A 17,810-nucleotide genomic window follows, 5' to 3' on the forward strand; every position below is an offset into this window, starting at 1 on the left:
CCCCTTGAGGCTAAGTACAAGTGAGTGGTGCCACAAAACCTGTGTTACCTACTGCAACACCCAGATAAGGGAACCAGGCCGCCCAACCCAGCAGGGTGAGTGTGGCTTTAGGTAATGCACATCAGTGAATGTCTCTCCCAACAACAATATTGTCAAGTCTTTGTGTGGTGGTAATGATGAGGAGAAACTGGGAATTCAGAGAGAGGGGAAACTCTCTTAGGTGGTAAAATAACTTGGATTCATCTGAGGCTGGATGGGAAAGAAGCCCATCAGGGATTTAATTTATCTCTCTGGTTATCTCTGATTACGTGTCAAGCTGTTTTATATTCTTCTCTCTGGGAAATGGTATACTGTTTCCTAATGCATGCTCGCTTTCCCCCATCCTTTCTCTTCAATTTTTTTTTCTGAGAAAAAGCTTTCTTCCAAAGGAAAATTTTAATTGACCTAATGATTTTTAATGTTGCAATAAAAACAGCCCTAGAAGTCTATTATTTTATCCAGTTACTGATTGACTGTCCCTGGTCTGGCATCCTTGGGACTGGAGCTGTCCCAAAGGGCAGAGTTTGCCAAACGAAGGGAGGTCAGGCCACTCTGGGACACCCTGCTCCTACCAACAGGGTTCCTTGCCCCCAACAGCTGCACACTTCAGACCTGCGGCGGCTCTGCACTCTGGGCCACCGGGGCTGCCTGCTACTACAGCACCTGAGCTCTAGTCGCTAGCAGCCTCTGTGGCTGGGGTTCTCTGGTCCAGCAACATCCATGATTTGCAGGAACAGAATATCCTAACAAGAGAGGTTCAACCTCTAGTTTTTTATTTTTATTTTATTTTTTTTCAAGTGTAATTAAACTTAAGGCTGTGACCCAGTGCTAAAGGTGCAATATGACTGAATATTTTGTCTTTGCAAATTATACCCAGATCTACGATCAGCTTTGAACAGACATGCTGCTACACAATTGGATCTTAATCTGTTGCATATTCAAATTAGAGCAGAGATGGCATTCAGTACCAACGCTGTTATGGTCTTCCCATTAGTTTTGGCAGAATTTAAGCTTATGACTATGTCTACACTAGCCCCAGAATGTTGAAAGGGGAATGATAATGAACCTACATGAAATATGTTAATGAGGTGCTGCCATAAATATGCAGCACCTCATTAGCATAATGGTGGCCGTGGCACTTCAAAAGTGCCTCTTTCGATTGCACGTGGCTCGTCTACACAGAGTCCTTTTTGAAAGGACCCCGCACACTTCAAAATCCCCTTATTCCGATAACCAAATAGGAATAAGGGGATTTCTGAAGTGTGCAGAGTCCTTTTGAAAAGGACCCTGTGTAGACGAGCCGTGTGTGATCGAAAGTGGCACGTTTGAAGTGCCGTGGCTGCCATCATGCTAATGAGGGACTGCATATTCATAGCAGCACCTCATTAGCATCTTTCATTTAGGCTCATTATCATGCCTATTTCAACGTTCTGGGCCTAGTGTAGACATAGCCTTTGTGTTTGCCTCTCCCCCACCCTTTGAATCTAGCCTGTCATATCTGAAGCAAACAATTTCAATGTGACCTACTTTGGTGTTACATGTCTGGATAATATGTAGAATAACTCCATCCCCTTTTGTTAACTTTAATATTAAAATTAAGCAACTGCTTTATTGTTGCATTTCATGTCCTGAATTAGGGCCTATGCTCATTAATTACCTTTCTTTAATGCTATTTACTTTGAGACAAATCAGTCAAGTCCTTCGTAAAGGATATGGCTTATAACATGTCATAATGCCCAAGACCTATTATAATCCATTATGTGAATAATATGTACCAGTTATAGACATGAAAAAACATCTAAATAATGTGCCAAGTTTTAGCGAACATAATTATAAAATCTTGATCCCAGCAATGTGTGGTGCTAGGAGTGGGCATATTTTAAAAACAATGTTGTACTCCAAAGGAGCCATTAAACTGATTAGATGTTGAAACAAATTTATATGGTACAAGTTATACTATGTTACTAAACTTAGAATGTTCTGTAGATGCTTTAGAGTTCATTTGTCAAGGAAACGTGCTGTGGTCAGATAAAAATTCAAAGCCAATTTTTATGTACACAAAATGTTATGTGTACCTGAAGATATTGATCTTACATTGTTGAAGCTATTTATTGGACTAAGAAATGCAGGGTGCTTGAAAATTAGGTTAAAATAATTGCCCCAGGTTGTTGGTCCAGAATAGTCTTTTTATAAGCATAGGTGTATTATGGAAGTGCTAGAAGAGATACATATGGTACGAAGTATATTTTCCTTTCTCAACTCTGTAATTTTAAATGGAGCATTTGGCAGATGATGGTAGCCCTGAAATAATCATGTATTTTAAACAACAAGGTATCCCTAACCAGAACAGGCAGTACAGATTCAACCTCCCTGGTCTGGCACTCTTAGGACCTTCTAGCATTTTGCCGAACCAGAGATCAGTTATGCCCCACTGCTGGCCTCCAGTCCCTGATCCTGGGCTCTACTCCCCACTGTTGCCCATGGCTTCCCAATGCTTGCCCCCCCACTTCCCGCAGGGTCCTGGCCACCAGCTCCCAGGTCCGGCTTCAGCTTCCTTCCCAGCCCTGACCATGGATTTCCTGGACCACAGATTCCTGCCCAGTCACAGCTTCCCCAAGCTGTGGATTCCCACCCAGCCCCAGGAACGCAGTGTCATCTGTGGAAGTGTGTCAGGTTTTGGGATGCATGAGTTCAAAGTTCTGTTCAGAGTTCTACCACTGAAATCCCCACCCAACCCCTGCAATGAACCACCGCAAGCTGCAGCTCCCCAGGCCTGGCCACTGCTCTGGGGTCAAGGATGTCTCGCTGCTGCTGGCATCCCATTGCCACCAGCCCCACTGTGGCTGCCCTGTTCTGTGCTCCTGCCACAGGTCTAGCTGGTCGCTTCTTCTCCCAGGGCTGGGATTCTCTGGTCCCGGAAGATCTGTGGTCCTGCTTGGACCATAGCCGTTGCTGGATGAGAGAATGCTAGATTTGGGAATTACAACCTGTAGAGCATCGAGGCAAGGTGAAAAGACAAATACTGTGCTATTGGAAGCAGTAAGCTTCTGCCTGTTAAGGAAAAAAAAGGCTTTAATCTTAATAATAATAATAATAATAATAATAATAATAATAACAACAATAATAGAGTGCAAGCTAGCTAATGACTATGATAAAGCTGAAATGTGTTCTTCACTTAACATTTAGAATGCTGGCATTTATTAATCAGTTGATGTCATTAATGAGTCCAGGGAAGGGGTTAATCTCTTCCTGAGGTAACCTGAGCCCAGGTGAGCCAATGGGAGTGGAGTGACTTTTTTGAATAAAGAACAATTGTGGTTTAAGAGGATCTTTTGTCCACTGGGGAGGCAGAAAGAAGATGGAGGAAGAAGGATATCTACAAGGCAATTGAAATGAATTCCATAAATAGCCTGTCCAACCAAATTCAAAATAACCATAACCTGATCACATTCAAATATACATTTCCCTTCTACTTACATCTCTATGGCTGATTTTGAGATGGTCAGGCTATCTCTGTTTTCTGTTGCTTTGATTAGTAATTTTAATTTTTTCCCTTGTAACTTTTTAAGCTGAATCGCAATGAAGTATTCTCTGTGTTGTAACCGGTATGATTTATTTTCTCTTGTTTTGTGAATAAATTACAATTGGTAAGCAATTGATCTGATGCTTGTGTCCTGAGAAGGATCTGTGTATGTGTATGCCTTACACTAGAAAGCCTGCTGTCAAATTACAGCTCTGTGTTCCCAGGCTCTCACCTAAGGGAGGGATAGGAGCTGGGGTTCATCCTACAAGGGGGGCATTCCCAGTTGTGCCTTCGTGGGTTAAGGGGTTCTTTTTTTCACTTGGGTGGTGGCAGCCTTACCATCCAGGGTCCAGAGAGTCAGTGATCTTGGGAAGTTTTTAAAGTAAAGTCTTTCGTGGGCAAGGTATTTTTAAGTTTTTGCAGGCTCCCACTTCCACACTTGGAGTGCCAGAGTGGGGACAGAGCCCTGACAGTTGGTTAAATGAATGGTATAGAATAATACATGTTCCTCTACATTTAGAATGTTACAGGCAAAATTAACTAAAAAGGTAGATTGAAAGATAAGTAAATTCTAAAATCAAGATACTGGCTACTTACCTCTAGTTTAAATATACTTTAAATTGCCCTGTTCTTCCGAACTGTATCGCATGATAATATTGTTGATGAGACTTGACATATTTTGCTTTGACTACTGTCAAAAAGTAGTTACTGAAGGCACCTTTTGGAGTATTGATTAGTTACTGAAGCCTTTCTTGACTGTGTATACTGAACTAGTTTATGTTTATTAATTAACATTTTGTTAGCCTGTTTTACCAAGTGGTGTAGACACTTATTATATTTCAGCTAATGGTTAAGTCCTGTTGAAGTCAGTAAGATAAAGAAGTTCATCACATCCTGGAATCAGGCACTTAATACTAGGGCCTACATTTTTCAGACTGACTAGTGATTTTGAGTGTCACAATTTTTGGGTGTCCAATAGGAAACCCCTTATAAAAGAGTGTAATTTTTAAGCTAAGGGTGCATCATTCTTTCCAGAAATTATGATATTTCAAGTAGAACACTCAAAATTGCTATTCAGTTTTTTAAAATATAAGGCATAGATTTCAGCTGATTGAAGGTACCATGAATAATTTTCAAATGTGGATGCTCCCAGTACCTCTTCTAAGCATATTTATTTAAGAAAAAAAAAAAGACAGATGAGCATCTCATTTACGTGCCCAAGTTTGAACACCATCTTACATGCCATAACGACAGAGAACAGTCATTTTTGTGGGGCAAACTGAGATTAAACATATAAAATAATTTTTCAGTACAGATTGAACTTCTCTTGTCCGACACCCTCAGGACCTGACCAGTGCCAGACAAGAGAATTTTCAAGAGGATGGGAGGTCAATATTTTCTAGCACATTACCAACACTTCCATTACTTACTGGGATCTTAGAAGATATTTAGAAGTAAATTACAGGTAAATAACAGCACAGAACACTGAGCACCAGGACTGGTGTCTGTAAACAGACTTTCTGGGGCCATCAGAAACTTAGCCATGCCCATGGTAAGTAGTATTCCCCTAACTAAAATCATGCCAGCTTATGGAGTTTGCCAGATGAGAGAGTTCTGGATTAGAGAGGTTAAACCTGTACTAGAATTCAAGGGCAGCATTCATAGGCGTCACTGTTTGACACAGCATATACAAAGTTTCTCTTACTTTGTTTTAATTGCAATTTATGATGAATTCTGACACAGAAGTGGAATAGAGAGCACGAGCAATTTGCAAATGGGAAGAAGGTAGCGTTCTTCTCATATACCTGCAACTGCTGTAATAAGCATAGCAGTGAAATTCGTGTGTTATAGTCAGGTCTGCCAGGCAGTGTCTTGGATTTTTTTTATTCTTTTTAATTGTTTGGCTTTTTTTTTTTTTTTGAAGTGTCAGCAGATACACTTTAACTTTGCTTGGTGAGTGAGCAGATGACCTTTACCTCTGAACCCTGCAATATGTACTTCATAATAGCTGGTTGGACTACTTTGACAAATTATTAAATTGTCAGGATGCTGTTTGCAGCATAGTCCATTTTTAGAAACCAGATAGTCAGCTGTTTGTATTGCGTTGTGTAGAAGAGTACCAGACAAGAAAGGCAGATTGCTTTGTAAGCTGTAAAATGTCAGTCAGTAAATACTGAGCAGTCTAGTTTAGGTGAAGTAAGAGCAAATACTAAGGCAGGCTGCATCCAGATATTTGGGTACTTTACCTTAAACAAGGTACAGGTTGAAGCATCCATCAGGCCAAAGTAATTTGTAGCTCTGACTTGCTCACAAAGATGTAAGATGTTTTGAACATACTCTTAAGATATATGTAGTGATATTCAACTGATAGCACTCTGATAGCACAGATGTCGTCTTCACTTAGTAAACAAATATTAAAATATATGCAACTTGATGGGTTTTTCCCCCAGTCAACATAATGTTCAGCTTGTTTGGGCAGAGAGAGAGAGAGAGAGAGAGAAAATTAGATTTCACTTGTACAGTGTATATATAGGTAAATCATATTTATAAACCATGTGTTTTTGTGTATAAATACAGTATGTGTATGTAAAGATATTTAACAGCTGTACCTGAGATTTTAGACAATGTTTCAAAATAAGTGAAGTTTAGAAAGATACACATACCTTCATACCAAATAATTAACTTCTTGGTGTGGGAAGTTTGGATTTTCAGGTTAAATCATGCTTTTGGCAGTTGGTTTGCTGGTGATAAGTAGAATCTCTCCATTAACGCAATTAAGATTCAGTACAGTAAAAACAGCATCCTTGAATCCTCCTGGGTTTGAAGCTATGGAATGTATTCACAGCTATGTTATTAGTTATAGTTTATTTGGGAGAAACAGTCCTCTGTTTATTGGCCCGGTCCTCGTCTGCCTTTTTTGTGCATTGCCATTTATAACAGAAGTGTTTGCTTGATATATAGTATTCACTAATTCTGTGCTCCTTGCTAAATATGTCTTAATGTGTGTTATTAGGTTGCATTATTAATGTGTATCTGTAGATTGAGTTTGTCACTTAACCTCTCTGGTTTTATGTAAGGGAAAAAAGGGTTTAGTGCTTCCATACATCTACTGAGCAGTACTGTCAACTATAATGTGCAATTTTTTTTGGTAAAATAATCTTCATATCTTCAGGAAGAAATAACTTATGTAAGTTAAACATCATATGTTTACGTGGTATAGATACAGGTAATATCCCACATCTTACATGTATAATTCCTCTGTAAAAACAATATGTTTATTTGAAACTCTTTTGTTTTTGTGGGAAGAGTGTTTTTTGTTTCATTATTATGATGAAAATAGTATTTGGTAGCTGGAAAAAATCAATTTTATCCCATTGACACTACAGTTGCTGAAGCCTTTGGTGTCTTTATTCAAATGTGTGAGGATTCCTATACATAGTTTAAAGACTAGGATTACATGTAATTAGGATTAGCGCTAATTGCTTGACAGGCTCTGGTAAATCAAAACTCTAGTCTGTTCTCTTTAGTGGCTTTATGCCATAGAAAAGCTCTGAGCTCTCTCCAAGAAACCTGATATAGTAATAGTGCAGGATACTTAGAATGATGTTCAGTAATCCAGTTAAATTACATTTACTCAGTTTTAACATCAAAATGTCCTCTACTCAATCCGGTAAACAACAAAATACATTTCATCAGGCTTCTCCTTCTACTGTTGCAACAGCTATTGGCACAGTGTTGAACGTAGGTATGTGAATGCTCATTCAACATACAGAAAATTCCTGAGGAGCCTTTAATTACAACACCACAAAACAACTAAAGTGATGAGAAATCCAGATGATTCCAGTGGGGCAAAGCACACTCCAGTAATACTGAGGAAAGTGGGATCAAGACCAATATCTAGTGTGATGATGTCAGAGCAGGTTTAACTTGATTGTTTTATTGAAGTCATATTATAATTTATCTATACCTACAGATGTTAGGATATGCATCTTAAAAACTGCTGTATTGTAACAAAGAACTAGGGAGAGATAACAATACAAAACGCGGAAGAATGAAGGATATTGCAGAGAATGCAGGCAAGTGGTTTTTGCTGCTGTGATTGAAAACTAAGTACTGAGTGTGCTGGCTGCTAGAAGGTGGATTTATGGGAATTAAAGCCCTCAAATACCTTCCCCAAACCAAAAAAAAAAAAAAAAGACAGAGAGGGTTGAGGGGAAACCCTGTCTAGGAAACATTTCATTTTCTCTCAACATACCTAACTCCTGTGGAGTTTACATTGTTCTTGGTTTTGTGATAATGACAATTCAGTATTATAGCTGTGTGGAAGATGAACTAAATAAATTAACTAAGTGTGTTAAAGAGAAATATGCTCAATGGATTACAAACTCCTAAAATGCTTTGTAGAACATTCATGTTCAGTGAGTCTCAAGGTGACCATAGTGTGAGGAAAAGAGAAATAGATCTTATTAAATGTCAGTAAAATAGGGTATATAGTTTTATTGCAGTTAAATGAGTAACACATTTTTGAGAGAAGAATATTGTCTTATTGAAGTCGCTGGATTAGGAGTTCTTGGTGTTGGCACCGGTATTAGTTACTGTTGCATAGTTTGAAACAAAAGGGTGGCCTTGTGATTGGGACACTGGAGTGAGATTTAGGAGGCTGGGTTCCACTCCCTCCTCTACTACAGATTCCCTATGTGACATGGAACAGGCCAGTGCAGGAAAATATATGTGCATATGCTTCACTTTTGGCACATGTGCAAGTGCTCTCCTGTATGGGGATGTTTTCCTTAGTTTGGTCTCTGTCTGTTCATCTGCAAAATAGGGATCACAGACAGTCCTGTGCACCTTAGAGACTTCATTAGGTCTTAAGCTTTCGTGCAACAACAACGAAACAAGAGCAGCCAAGGTGGAAGCTCAGAGCCTGTATTCAGAAGCCAACAGAGAAGTGTAAAAGGCTGTAAAAGGGGACAAGAAGAACTTAGTGGAAAACCTTGAACAACAATTGCATCAAGGCGCAGGACAGAGAAACTTGAAGGAGCTGTATAACATCACATGGAAGCTAGCTGGGTCACGGCATACGGTGGATAAATATATGATACGGAGGGTGGTGTGCTAAGGAACCCAAGTGAGCAGCTGAGTAGGTGGAAGAAACACTTTGAAGAGCTACTGAACTGCCTTGCCCACATGGAACCTCCTGAGTGAACACCTGCAAATATACCGCTGCAAATTAACAGCAACAGACCTACAAAAGAAGAAATCAGAAAAGCCATTGCCCATCTGAAAAGCACCTGTTCCAGACAACATCCTTGCAGAAGCAATCAAGGCAAGTAATGAGACATCAGTCAACATGATGTATAATTTCTTTGGGAATATGTGGGATAGTGCAAAGATCCCACAAGACTGGAAACATGGCTAGCTTATAGAGCTTTCAAAGAGAGGCAACTTGAAGGAATGCAAGAACTGGAGGGACAACACTTTATTTTCTATTCCAGGAAAAGTGTTCAATAGGATTCTCTTGGAGAGAATGAAGACAGAAATTGATAGACAGGTCAGGGAAGAACAGGCCAGCTTCTGAAGTGAGAGATCTTGTACTTACTGACCAAATAGCAACTCTCAAAGTGATCATAGAACAGTTGCTTGAACCACCTCTCCCCCCCAGTACATAACCTCCATAGACTTTGAAAAGCCTTTGACAGCGTTGATAGAGACACTTAGTGGAAATTGCTGCAACACTGTGGTAGCCCATGCAAAATTATTAACTTGATCTGTTTAAAGTGTGAACCCTCAACATGCGAAGTTGTTCACAATGGTATCTTGACAGAATCCTTCACCATACTCTCAGGAGTGTAACTAGGGTGTCCATTGTCACCTTTCCTGTTCTTGATCACAGTGGACTAGATTATGATCAGAACAAGAGATGACACATTTAGTGGACACTTTCCAAACAGCTAGAGGACATTGATTTTGCTGATGATGTCGCCCTCCTTTCACAAACAAAAGGTCACGGCACTAGACAAAACTGCCTCAATGACTGGACTAGTATGGAGCATTAACAAGGGAAAAACCAAGACAATGAGGATCAACCAGTCGAACAACACCACCATCACACTGGGAGGGAATGACCTGGAAGATGTGGAGCAGTTCACCTACTTGGGGAGGAGTATTCTGGGCAGTGATGGAGGAACAGACAAGGATATCAACGCCAGAATAGGGAAAGCAACAGCTGCATTCAAGACTCTTCATCCCATATGAAGTTCACAGATAATATCTGTGAAGATGAAACAGCGGATCTTCAAAATAAATGTGAAGAGTATGCTCTTGTATGGATGCGAAACCTGGTGTACTTAAGTCTTCAAATCACAAGCTACAGGCATTCATAAACAAATACCTGAGTACATTCTTTGCATCAAATGGCAAGACTTTATCACAAATGAGGAGCTTTGGAACAGAGCAGGACAAGAACCACTTGACATTCAAATCAAGAGAAGAAAGTGGGGATGGGTAGGCTACACTCTCAGAAAACCTTCGTCTAGCATAGTGTGTCAAGTTCTCAAAAGGAACCAACAAGGAAAATGCAAGAGGAAGACCTCTAACAATGTAGAGAAGGTCTGCTGAAACTGAAGAACAGCAACTGGGGTACTCCTTTAGTCAGGTACAAGTCTTTTCCCAAGGCAGGGTGAAGCGGAAGAGATTTGTAGATGACCTATGCTCCACTTGAAGTACATAAAAATAGGCACGTGTGTTTAGGACTTAATCCTATGAATTGGTGTTGTCTGTGGCTGAGGAGTGAGAGTTCAAAACAGGCTTTTTCGTGGTGCAGTATGTAGATATTCCTTCCATCTTCTCTCCCTACAAAAAATATTCTTCACTATAAGCAGGTGGGTTTAAATAGGTACAGGTTGCATCTCCTTTGTCCAGCAACCTTGGGTCCTGACAGGTCCCGGATGAGGGACTTTGCTGGATGAAGGGAGGTCTGCTGCTTGCTCCTCTTCACACACACCCACCTCCCTCCAAAAGGCCCCCTCACCTGCCAGATTTTTGGCTCCTGCTGGGCTGACGCCAACCTGGCCACCTCTGGCTGACAGCTGAGGAGGCTGATTCTAGTCCCATGCTGGATATGGCCTTGACCCTGGTCATGGCCTGGGCCATGTGGGCACCAGCTCCACCCCAGCTGGGCTGCCAGCATTGCTGCAGCTCTGGGGCCCGGGCCCTGCAGAGGCCAGCTCCAGCTCTAGCTGGGGTGCCAGACACTACTCCATACCTGCAGATGCTGGCCCCAGCCCAGAGGCCTCCTTTGCTGGCCAGGCTGCTACCACAGCCTGCACTTCACGGATGCTTGGTGTGGCCCAGACAGGCTGTCAGCGCAGTCTGGTCTCATGGGTGTCTGGTGCAGTCCCAGCTGGGCTGCCGGCATGGTCCTGGCCCCACTCATGCCTGCACTGTCCCAGTCCTTTGGGTGCTGGCTGTGGCCTCATGAGTGCCAGGTGCAGCCCTGGCCGCACAGAGGCTGGCTCCAGCCAGCTGTCACCTCCGGCCAGGGACACAAGCTTCACTGGGCTCCCCCGGTTGACGTGACCGGGCTTCTCTTTTAATCTCCCAACCTGCGTCTCTCGTCCAGTAACATCCGTGGTCCTTCTAGATGATGGGTGTTGCTGGAGGAGAGAATTCCAGGTTTGGGAGGTTTCATCTGTGATAAGAATTTATAAAGGACATTCCCATTTGTCTGTCTGTCTGTCTCAGTGCTGCATTTGTTCAATAACTCCTTTTAAACCTTAAGAGCTACAATGACAAAATTTGATATGCAGCTTCCTCTGACCCTAACTTAAACTAAGGTCAGGGTTTGGTTGTGCCTGGGAAGTGGGAAGTGCCTGAAATCACAGAATTTCCCAGAACATGGAAAGGGAGGGGGCAGAAGGAGGGATGTGGTACAGAGAATGGCAACTGGAGGCAGCTGTGGCACCAAGAGAGAGGCTGGCAGGGCTGGAGCTTTGCCATCTTGCCTGTCACAAAGACCAGGTAAGTAACTCTCCTGCCCCAAACCCAGAGCCTGCCCACCCCTGTAGAGAGCCTACAGGCTGCATAGGGGGCTGCTGGAGGGGGGGGGGCATTCCCCAGAGAGCGTGCAGGCCATGGAACCTCGCCCCACCCAGACAGCCTGCAGGGGAAAGCTGGAGGGTGGAGATACCCCCAGAGCGTGACTACCCACCCTGTATGCCATGGGGGGGCTGTTGGAGAGGGAAAGTGGAGCCCCTCACCCCCCAGACAGTCTGCAGCCTGCAGGGGAGGGGAGCCCACTGGAGGCTGGGGGCAATTACAAGAGCCTCCCTCCCCAGTCTCCAGGCAAAGTGGGGACAGCTGAAGGGTAGGGGCAGCCCCCACAGCCTGGTGCCCTCTGGAAGCCTTTAGGCTGCAGGCAGCACTAGAGGTGGGGGTAGCCCCCAGAGCCTGACCAGCTTTTGCAGCACCCCACCTAACAGGGTGCAGGATGGAGGGGGCTGTTAGAGGTTGGCGTATCCCTCAAAACCATGACCTCTGGCCTAGTGGAGGGCCAGGTAGGTGCAGCTTGAGTGTGGGGTCCCCCATCAACTCTCTGCTCTAAGCCACCTACCCTCTGCCCCTCCTTACCCTGAACCCTCTTTCCAGCCTTCATTTTACTTCATTTTTGCCTAATACTCTCATTGTGAAAAGCACATACATTTTCTTGTACTTTCAGTCAAAGTGCCAAGCAACACCAGATACTTGTGCGAGTAGCATAAAAATTCTAAATAGGTGCGCATTGTGGATCTAAATAGTGTAACTTTGCCTATACTATATAATGCTGTAGAAGAGTTGACATTCAAATAAAATTTAGCTGAACTTCAAATTTATCTTTGGTGTCTAAATTTATATTATTGACAAATGTTTAGCGCCAGTATAGGAACTACTCTAAACATTTTCACTTTTATTTTGGAAGTCTTAATTTTGTAAAATAGCAGTAAGTTTAAGGCCTCATTTTCATGATTCTTTTGGGAGCTTGGAGTTGACAGGTCTCAGAACCTCTGGAAATCATTGGTTTTAATTGTCACTAGCTCTATTCTGCTTTAATTTTAATTCCTGATTAAAAAGCTCACCTTTTTTCAGTTCGTTTGGCCAACCATAGGTAATATGCAAGACCAAACAAAGGGATATATGTATAGGGCCCTGCATGAATACAAAATTGGTATCTGCATCAGCATTTGCATCTGTAAAAAGGATCTGAGGATGTAATATAAAGTAGACATCTGAGGATTTGCAGGGCTCTCTGTATGTTCTTAAACCCTGATTGGTATGTATTTTTGTAACTATATTTGGTTTACTCTTATTCACTAGTTCATATTTAAAGGGCAGACATTTTGAACAGGCCAGGAATTTATCCTGAATGAAAAAACACTTGAAAATTTGTTACGAAACTATACTAGTTTACTGTTAATTGTTCATTATTCTCTGATCTTAAAAGTTTGTCACCCACTTTGGGAGACCTTACAAAGTCACATAAATTCACAAATCACGTATAATAGTGAAGAGATTTGAAAGTGTTCTTCCAAGAGAACTCAGTGAATATATGTATGTATCTATATATGTATATGTAAAAGGTGTGTGTTATTCATAACAGTGTGATCACAAAGAGAAAAGGGTACAATTTGGCATCAATATTATTTTTATTAATGGTGTGAGTAATAAAGTTAGCACCACTCTTAGTGATGGTGTACGTAATAAACTTAATGTCATTGTTTAGTTAAGTAAATATCACACGTAAAGTATTTTACCTTAAAAGAATTAAAGCAAATGCATGAGGGATAATTTATATTTTCCAAACAAGCCTATTTTTAATATTATGGAAATTAGCAAAAATCATTTCAAATTTTATGCAGTCACCAAGAGGGGCAATTTTTGAGTTCTGGTATTAAAGTTCTTTTGTTGTTATTTTTCAAGTTGGCTTAATTTTATATTAAAGCAACCAAGCCAAATGACTCATGACACTTTGTGACTTATTCATACATAATATGAACAAAGGAGCAATTATCTGTAGACATTGACAGGTGTCACTGCTATGTAGACTCAGTGAGATTATCTCATTTTGATGGGGAGAAATTGCAAAGTGTGTGTTCAGTTAGAAAATATGTGCACTCTGAAGTGTATTTGGCATATAAAATTTGCTAATAAAACTTCCGTTTTCCACCTCAAACTAAACTTTCTGGGAGTGTCTGTCTTTTGGTGCCATCTCGTGGTCATACAAAAGACGTGCAGTCAGTAAAGCTATCATGGGAAGCCTCTGGTATTATAAAAGTGAGCTTTTAAAATTCTCATTCCCGAATCATTTATTCATTGAGGCTACTGTTGTTCTGAGTTTTCTATTTTGGGGTACAATTTGTATCCCGAAATAGAAACTGTGGCCAAATATTGTGTTTGAAATAGCAGGGCTATTTCAAACACACTGTTTCCTTCCCGCTACCGCTCGTTGTGAGAGGAATAGCATGAAGTTCGAAACAGGCACTGATTTCAAAATAACTTACGCAGTTTTGAGATCAGGTGACAGTGTAGCTCTAGCCTCATAGAAAAAATATTCAGTCTGTAGGTAGGGTTATCAATGATAGTTTCTTGCGTTTGAAGTGTTTCTTTGGTGTCTTAGTTTGTTGTAATAGTTCTCCATACAGAAGTGGTTGCAGGGAATAAGTTTATGCACATGCCAGTTCAATGAGTATAAGTTCAATAAGTTAGTCAAGTCAACTTTGGCTTTTTCAGATGTTGCTAACACACTGACAGCACTCACAGAAATATTAATACTCTATAAAATAAAATTTTGGAGTGTGTTGGGAGGGAGGGTGCACAGTAGAATGGATAAACTGTTGGGCTGTCATGGAAATGCTCTTCATTGAACTGAGTGTTATTTTTTGTTGCAGTGAAGTACTTACCAGTTTTTCAGAAATTACTTAACATTATTGTATATGTTTTTCACATATAATAAAAACCTTTATTCCAGACAGAAGGCAAGCTCTTGTCCCAAGGAGTTTGCAATCTAATCTTCATGAGAGGAGCCTTACAAATCTAGAGCCATATTGAAATAGAGGCTGCACAGTGAGATTGGGGCCTACATACCATTGCTTGATTGACACTAGTTATGCTGGATATGTGGAAGGCTTTGTATTATCTCCCATTACATGAAAGGAGCAGTGGTCATGTGGTTAAATTGGTGGACCAGTGGCAGGAGATTAGGATTTTATTTTCAGCTTTCTCTCTAACTTGTAGGTACTTGAGCAAATCACTTCGCATGCCTGTGTCTTGGTTTCCCTACCTTTATAACGTGTGTAATTATATCTTCATTTGTAAAACTGTTTCCTAAGTGCTATATAACAACTGATCATTATTGAAGTATCTTTAATTCTGAAATAATAAATGTACTTCTTTGACATTGGAAACCATTTAAAATATTTTACATTATTGCTTCTCATTTTGTTTGGCTGGATGACACTTTTTTGTCTTCCAGTTTAAACACAAAGATTGCAAACACTAATAAAAAGTTTCATTTTATATAGCACTGTGTCACAGAACTATGTTTTTTCTTCTTTTCTTCACAGTTGTTGTTATACGAGAAGACTTGGATGAACAGATGGAAGCCTTCTGTCTTACATGAAGGAGAAGGAAACGTAAGAAATGTAAAATGGAGAGGACACTTGATTGCTTGGGCCAATAACATGGTAAGTATTTACTGCTGGATCAGCTATCTCTGGTCAATATATGTGGACAGTTAACTGGTATCGTTGCGTCAAATTGGCTGGTACATGAAGCATATTTTTAAAAGTGTCAGTTTATCAAAAAGCTTTTTTTATAAAATATTCTGCTATTAAATGGTAAAAATATTTGTCAATAGTATTCAGACTATAATGCAGTCAAACACAGGAAAGAATGTGTGTTTGAAGTCTGTTCTTTTCTCCTTCTCCCTTTTGTTCTTCAGTACACTCCTTATTACTGTGTTCTTCTACAGAACTGTAGACAGTTACATTAGTGCAGGCCCCTTTTGGAGATGTGCCCTGCCATTGTGGAAACCTGGGTTAACAACAATGCTGCTTGAACTGGGAAGCCACGCAAATGAGTCATGTTATTGTGAGCCCTACTTTAAGCAGATGAATGGTGTCTATGCGGAGGTTTGCACCTGTGTAACAATGTCTGTGTAGTTCCCTGTCGGTGTAGGTTTTTTTTTTTTTAATCCTAGTTTGGATAGGGCTAAGGGGTTTGCTCTTGGAACATGCTTAGCAGAAAATCGACCCTTTTCACCGCAAATATAATTCATAGCTTACGACTTAAAGGACAACAGTCATCATCTAATCGGACCCTCTGCGTGCCTTAGACTGTAGACTTTCACTCACATTTGCAGGAGAGGTCATGGCCTACATTGAGTAAAAACTCCAGAGCCCAATATGTCAACATTGGTAGAATTTTCAAAAGCACCTAAATCTCATTTTCGAATGTGACTTAAGCACTTAGGAACCCAGGTCACCTATGAAAATGGGATTTCACCCCCTTTTGACTGTGTTTGCGTTTCTCTGTTAAGTTTTGAAGTATAAGTAGTCAAGGAGTTTTTTCAGTTGTTCCGATCCATTTTTTTAGGATTAATTTCCATGTAATCAACGGCAATTACTTGCCAAATCTGCTGCATATGTGACTGCTGACAGACTGGAACCTGAGACCTCTGGAGCTTAGTGGAAGAGCCTCAACAGTTTGAGCTAAAAACCAGCTGGCTCTCAGCTAAGGCTGTAGAGGAGACTCATTCTTTCTCTGTGTGAGAGGTCGAAGTGCCGCTACATGGGACAGTGAACCGCACCCCTGAGTGTGTGGGTTACATATGGACCTACTGGTGACTTGCTTTCTCTGGTCAAGTCTCCCACTGGAATGTGTCTTCAGCTGCTGCTCCATCATCCTCCAGCAAGACCACTAGCGATAGTCCATTCTTTTCAGAACCATGCAAATAAAATATTCTGTGAGACTCTGCTGGGAGAAGATGTGACAACTGAAGAGAGGTGTCTCTAGAGAGTATACCCCACAAGGACTTGGAATGCTAATAACATTCTGAAAGCCATCTTTCAGAGGCAAAAAAAGTCACAGCCAGACTTTTCCGTATATAGAAAGAGAAAAGAAGCTTGTCCTTTAGAAGCTTTATAAATTTGACTCACTAGCCTTTGGTTTTCTCCTAACCAGTTTAATTTCTAATTTACTCCTTATCCAGTGCAACTAGGGTTCCATATAGTTGAGACCACTTTAAAGGGTGCCTTTTGTGTTTTCCACTAAGTTGCTGTATATTACCATTTGTCTGTGTTGGTCTTATTCTCCCCTTGTGTTCTTTTAGACATGTGGTGGTGGTAGCGTAGCAATATTTTAGACCTCAGATATTTTGAAATTGCTGCCAGACTGAATTGATAATTTTAAGGCCTAATTCTGCCATCAGACACCTTTGTTATGTGCAAAATGTTCCCCTCTGTGCCTGAGCCTTGGACAGCAAGAGGTAGTTACAGGGTGTATGCTTAAGGGACACAGGATTTATCTATTGGGAACTTCCAGAGCTAAAAGCATGAACCTTTCCAGCTTGAGCGAAAGAACCATGGGCTTTAGGTCTATCAATAGCTGTTACTCGGGATGGTGCACCAGGCCTCTTTGTCAGGGCTGGGAATGGGAAATAGGGGATGAATCACTTGATTATCTGTTATGTTCATTTCTTCTGGAGAACCTGGCATTTTCCATTGTTGGAAGGCAGAATACCTTAGTCTGACCTAGCATGGCTGTGTGTATGTCTATACGCTACTTTGATCTGCTCCAGATGGATGTAAACATTAGCCTGCCTTAGCATGTGGTGCTGCTGAAACCGTGCTATGTTAACATGTGCTGGAGAACTTTTAGGGTCCACCAGCATGGTGCAGACAGATTTTGAAGGTGGGGCTAGCCTCGTAAAGACTGGAGCAGGGAACTGGCCGTTCTTCATAGCATCCTCTCCTTCTTTGCCTGTAGGTAAACCCAAAGAGATCTCATTGGGAGAGGTTGTGCTGCTTAAAACAGCATTAACTTCTTTGGAGTCTGCTCCTTGGCTCTTAGTGAACATCTGTGGAGAAACTCAGCGAGTAGCACCTTCTTCCTATATCTGGTCAGCTTCTTCCCAAAAATATCCTGGCAAATCTGTAAATCCCACCAGATTCCTCCCTTTAGAGTAGGTAATTGCAAGCAAGCTTAATAAAAAGAA

General features: G+C 41.2%; 1 protein-coding gene across 3 annotated transcripts in view; it reads left to right on the plus strand.

Moving 5' to 3' along the window:
• Positions 1–17,810, plus strand: part of VPS41 (VPS41 subunit of HOPS complex) — a 184,375-nt gene that overhangs the window by 90,378 nt on the left and 76,187 nt on the right. For 2 of the 3 annotated variants that reach the window (XM_074988089.1, XM_074988088.1), the window contains one exon: positions 15,160–15,279. In XM_074988089.1, the coding sequence (XP_074844190.1) occupies positions 15,160–15,279 (120 nt within the window). Of the gene's footprint in view, positions 1–15,157; positions 15,280–17,810 lie in introns of all 3 variants that reach the window. The other variant, XM_074988090.1, reaches the window with a different exon arrangement.

Source organism: Carettochelys insculpta, chromosome 2 (genome assembly GCF_033958435.1).
Source record: "Carettochelys insculpta isolate YL-2023 chromosome 2, ASM3395843v1, whole genome shotgun sequence".
NCBI classification, from domain to species: Eukaryota; Metazoa; Chordata; order Testudines; family Carettochelyidae; genus Carettochelys; species Carettochelys insculpta.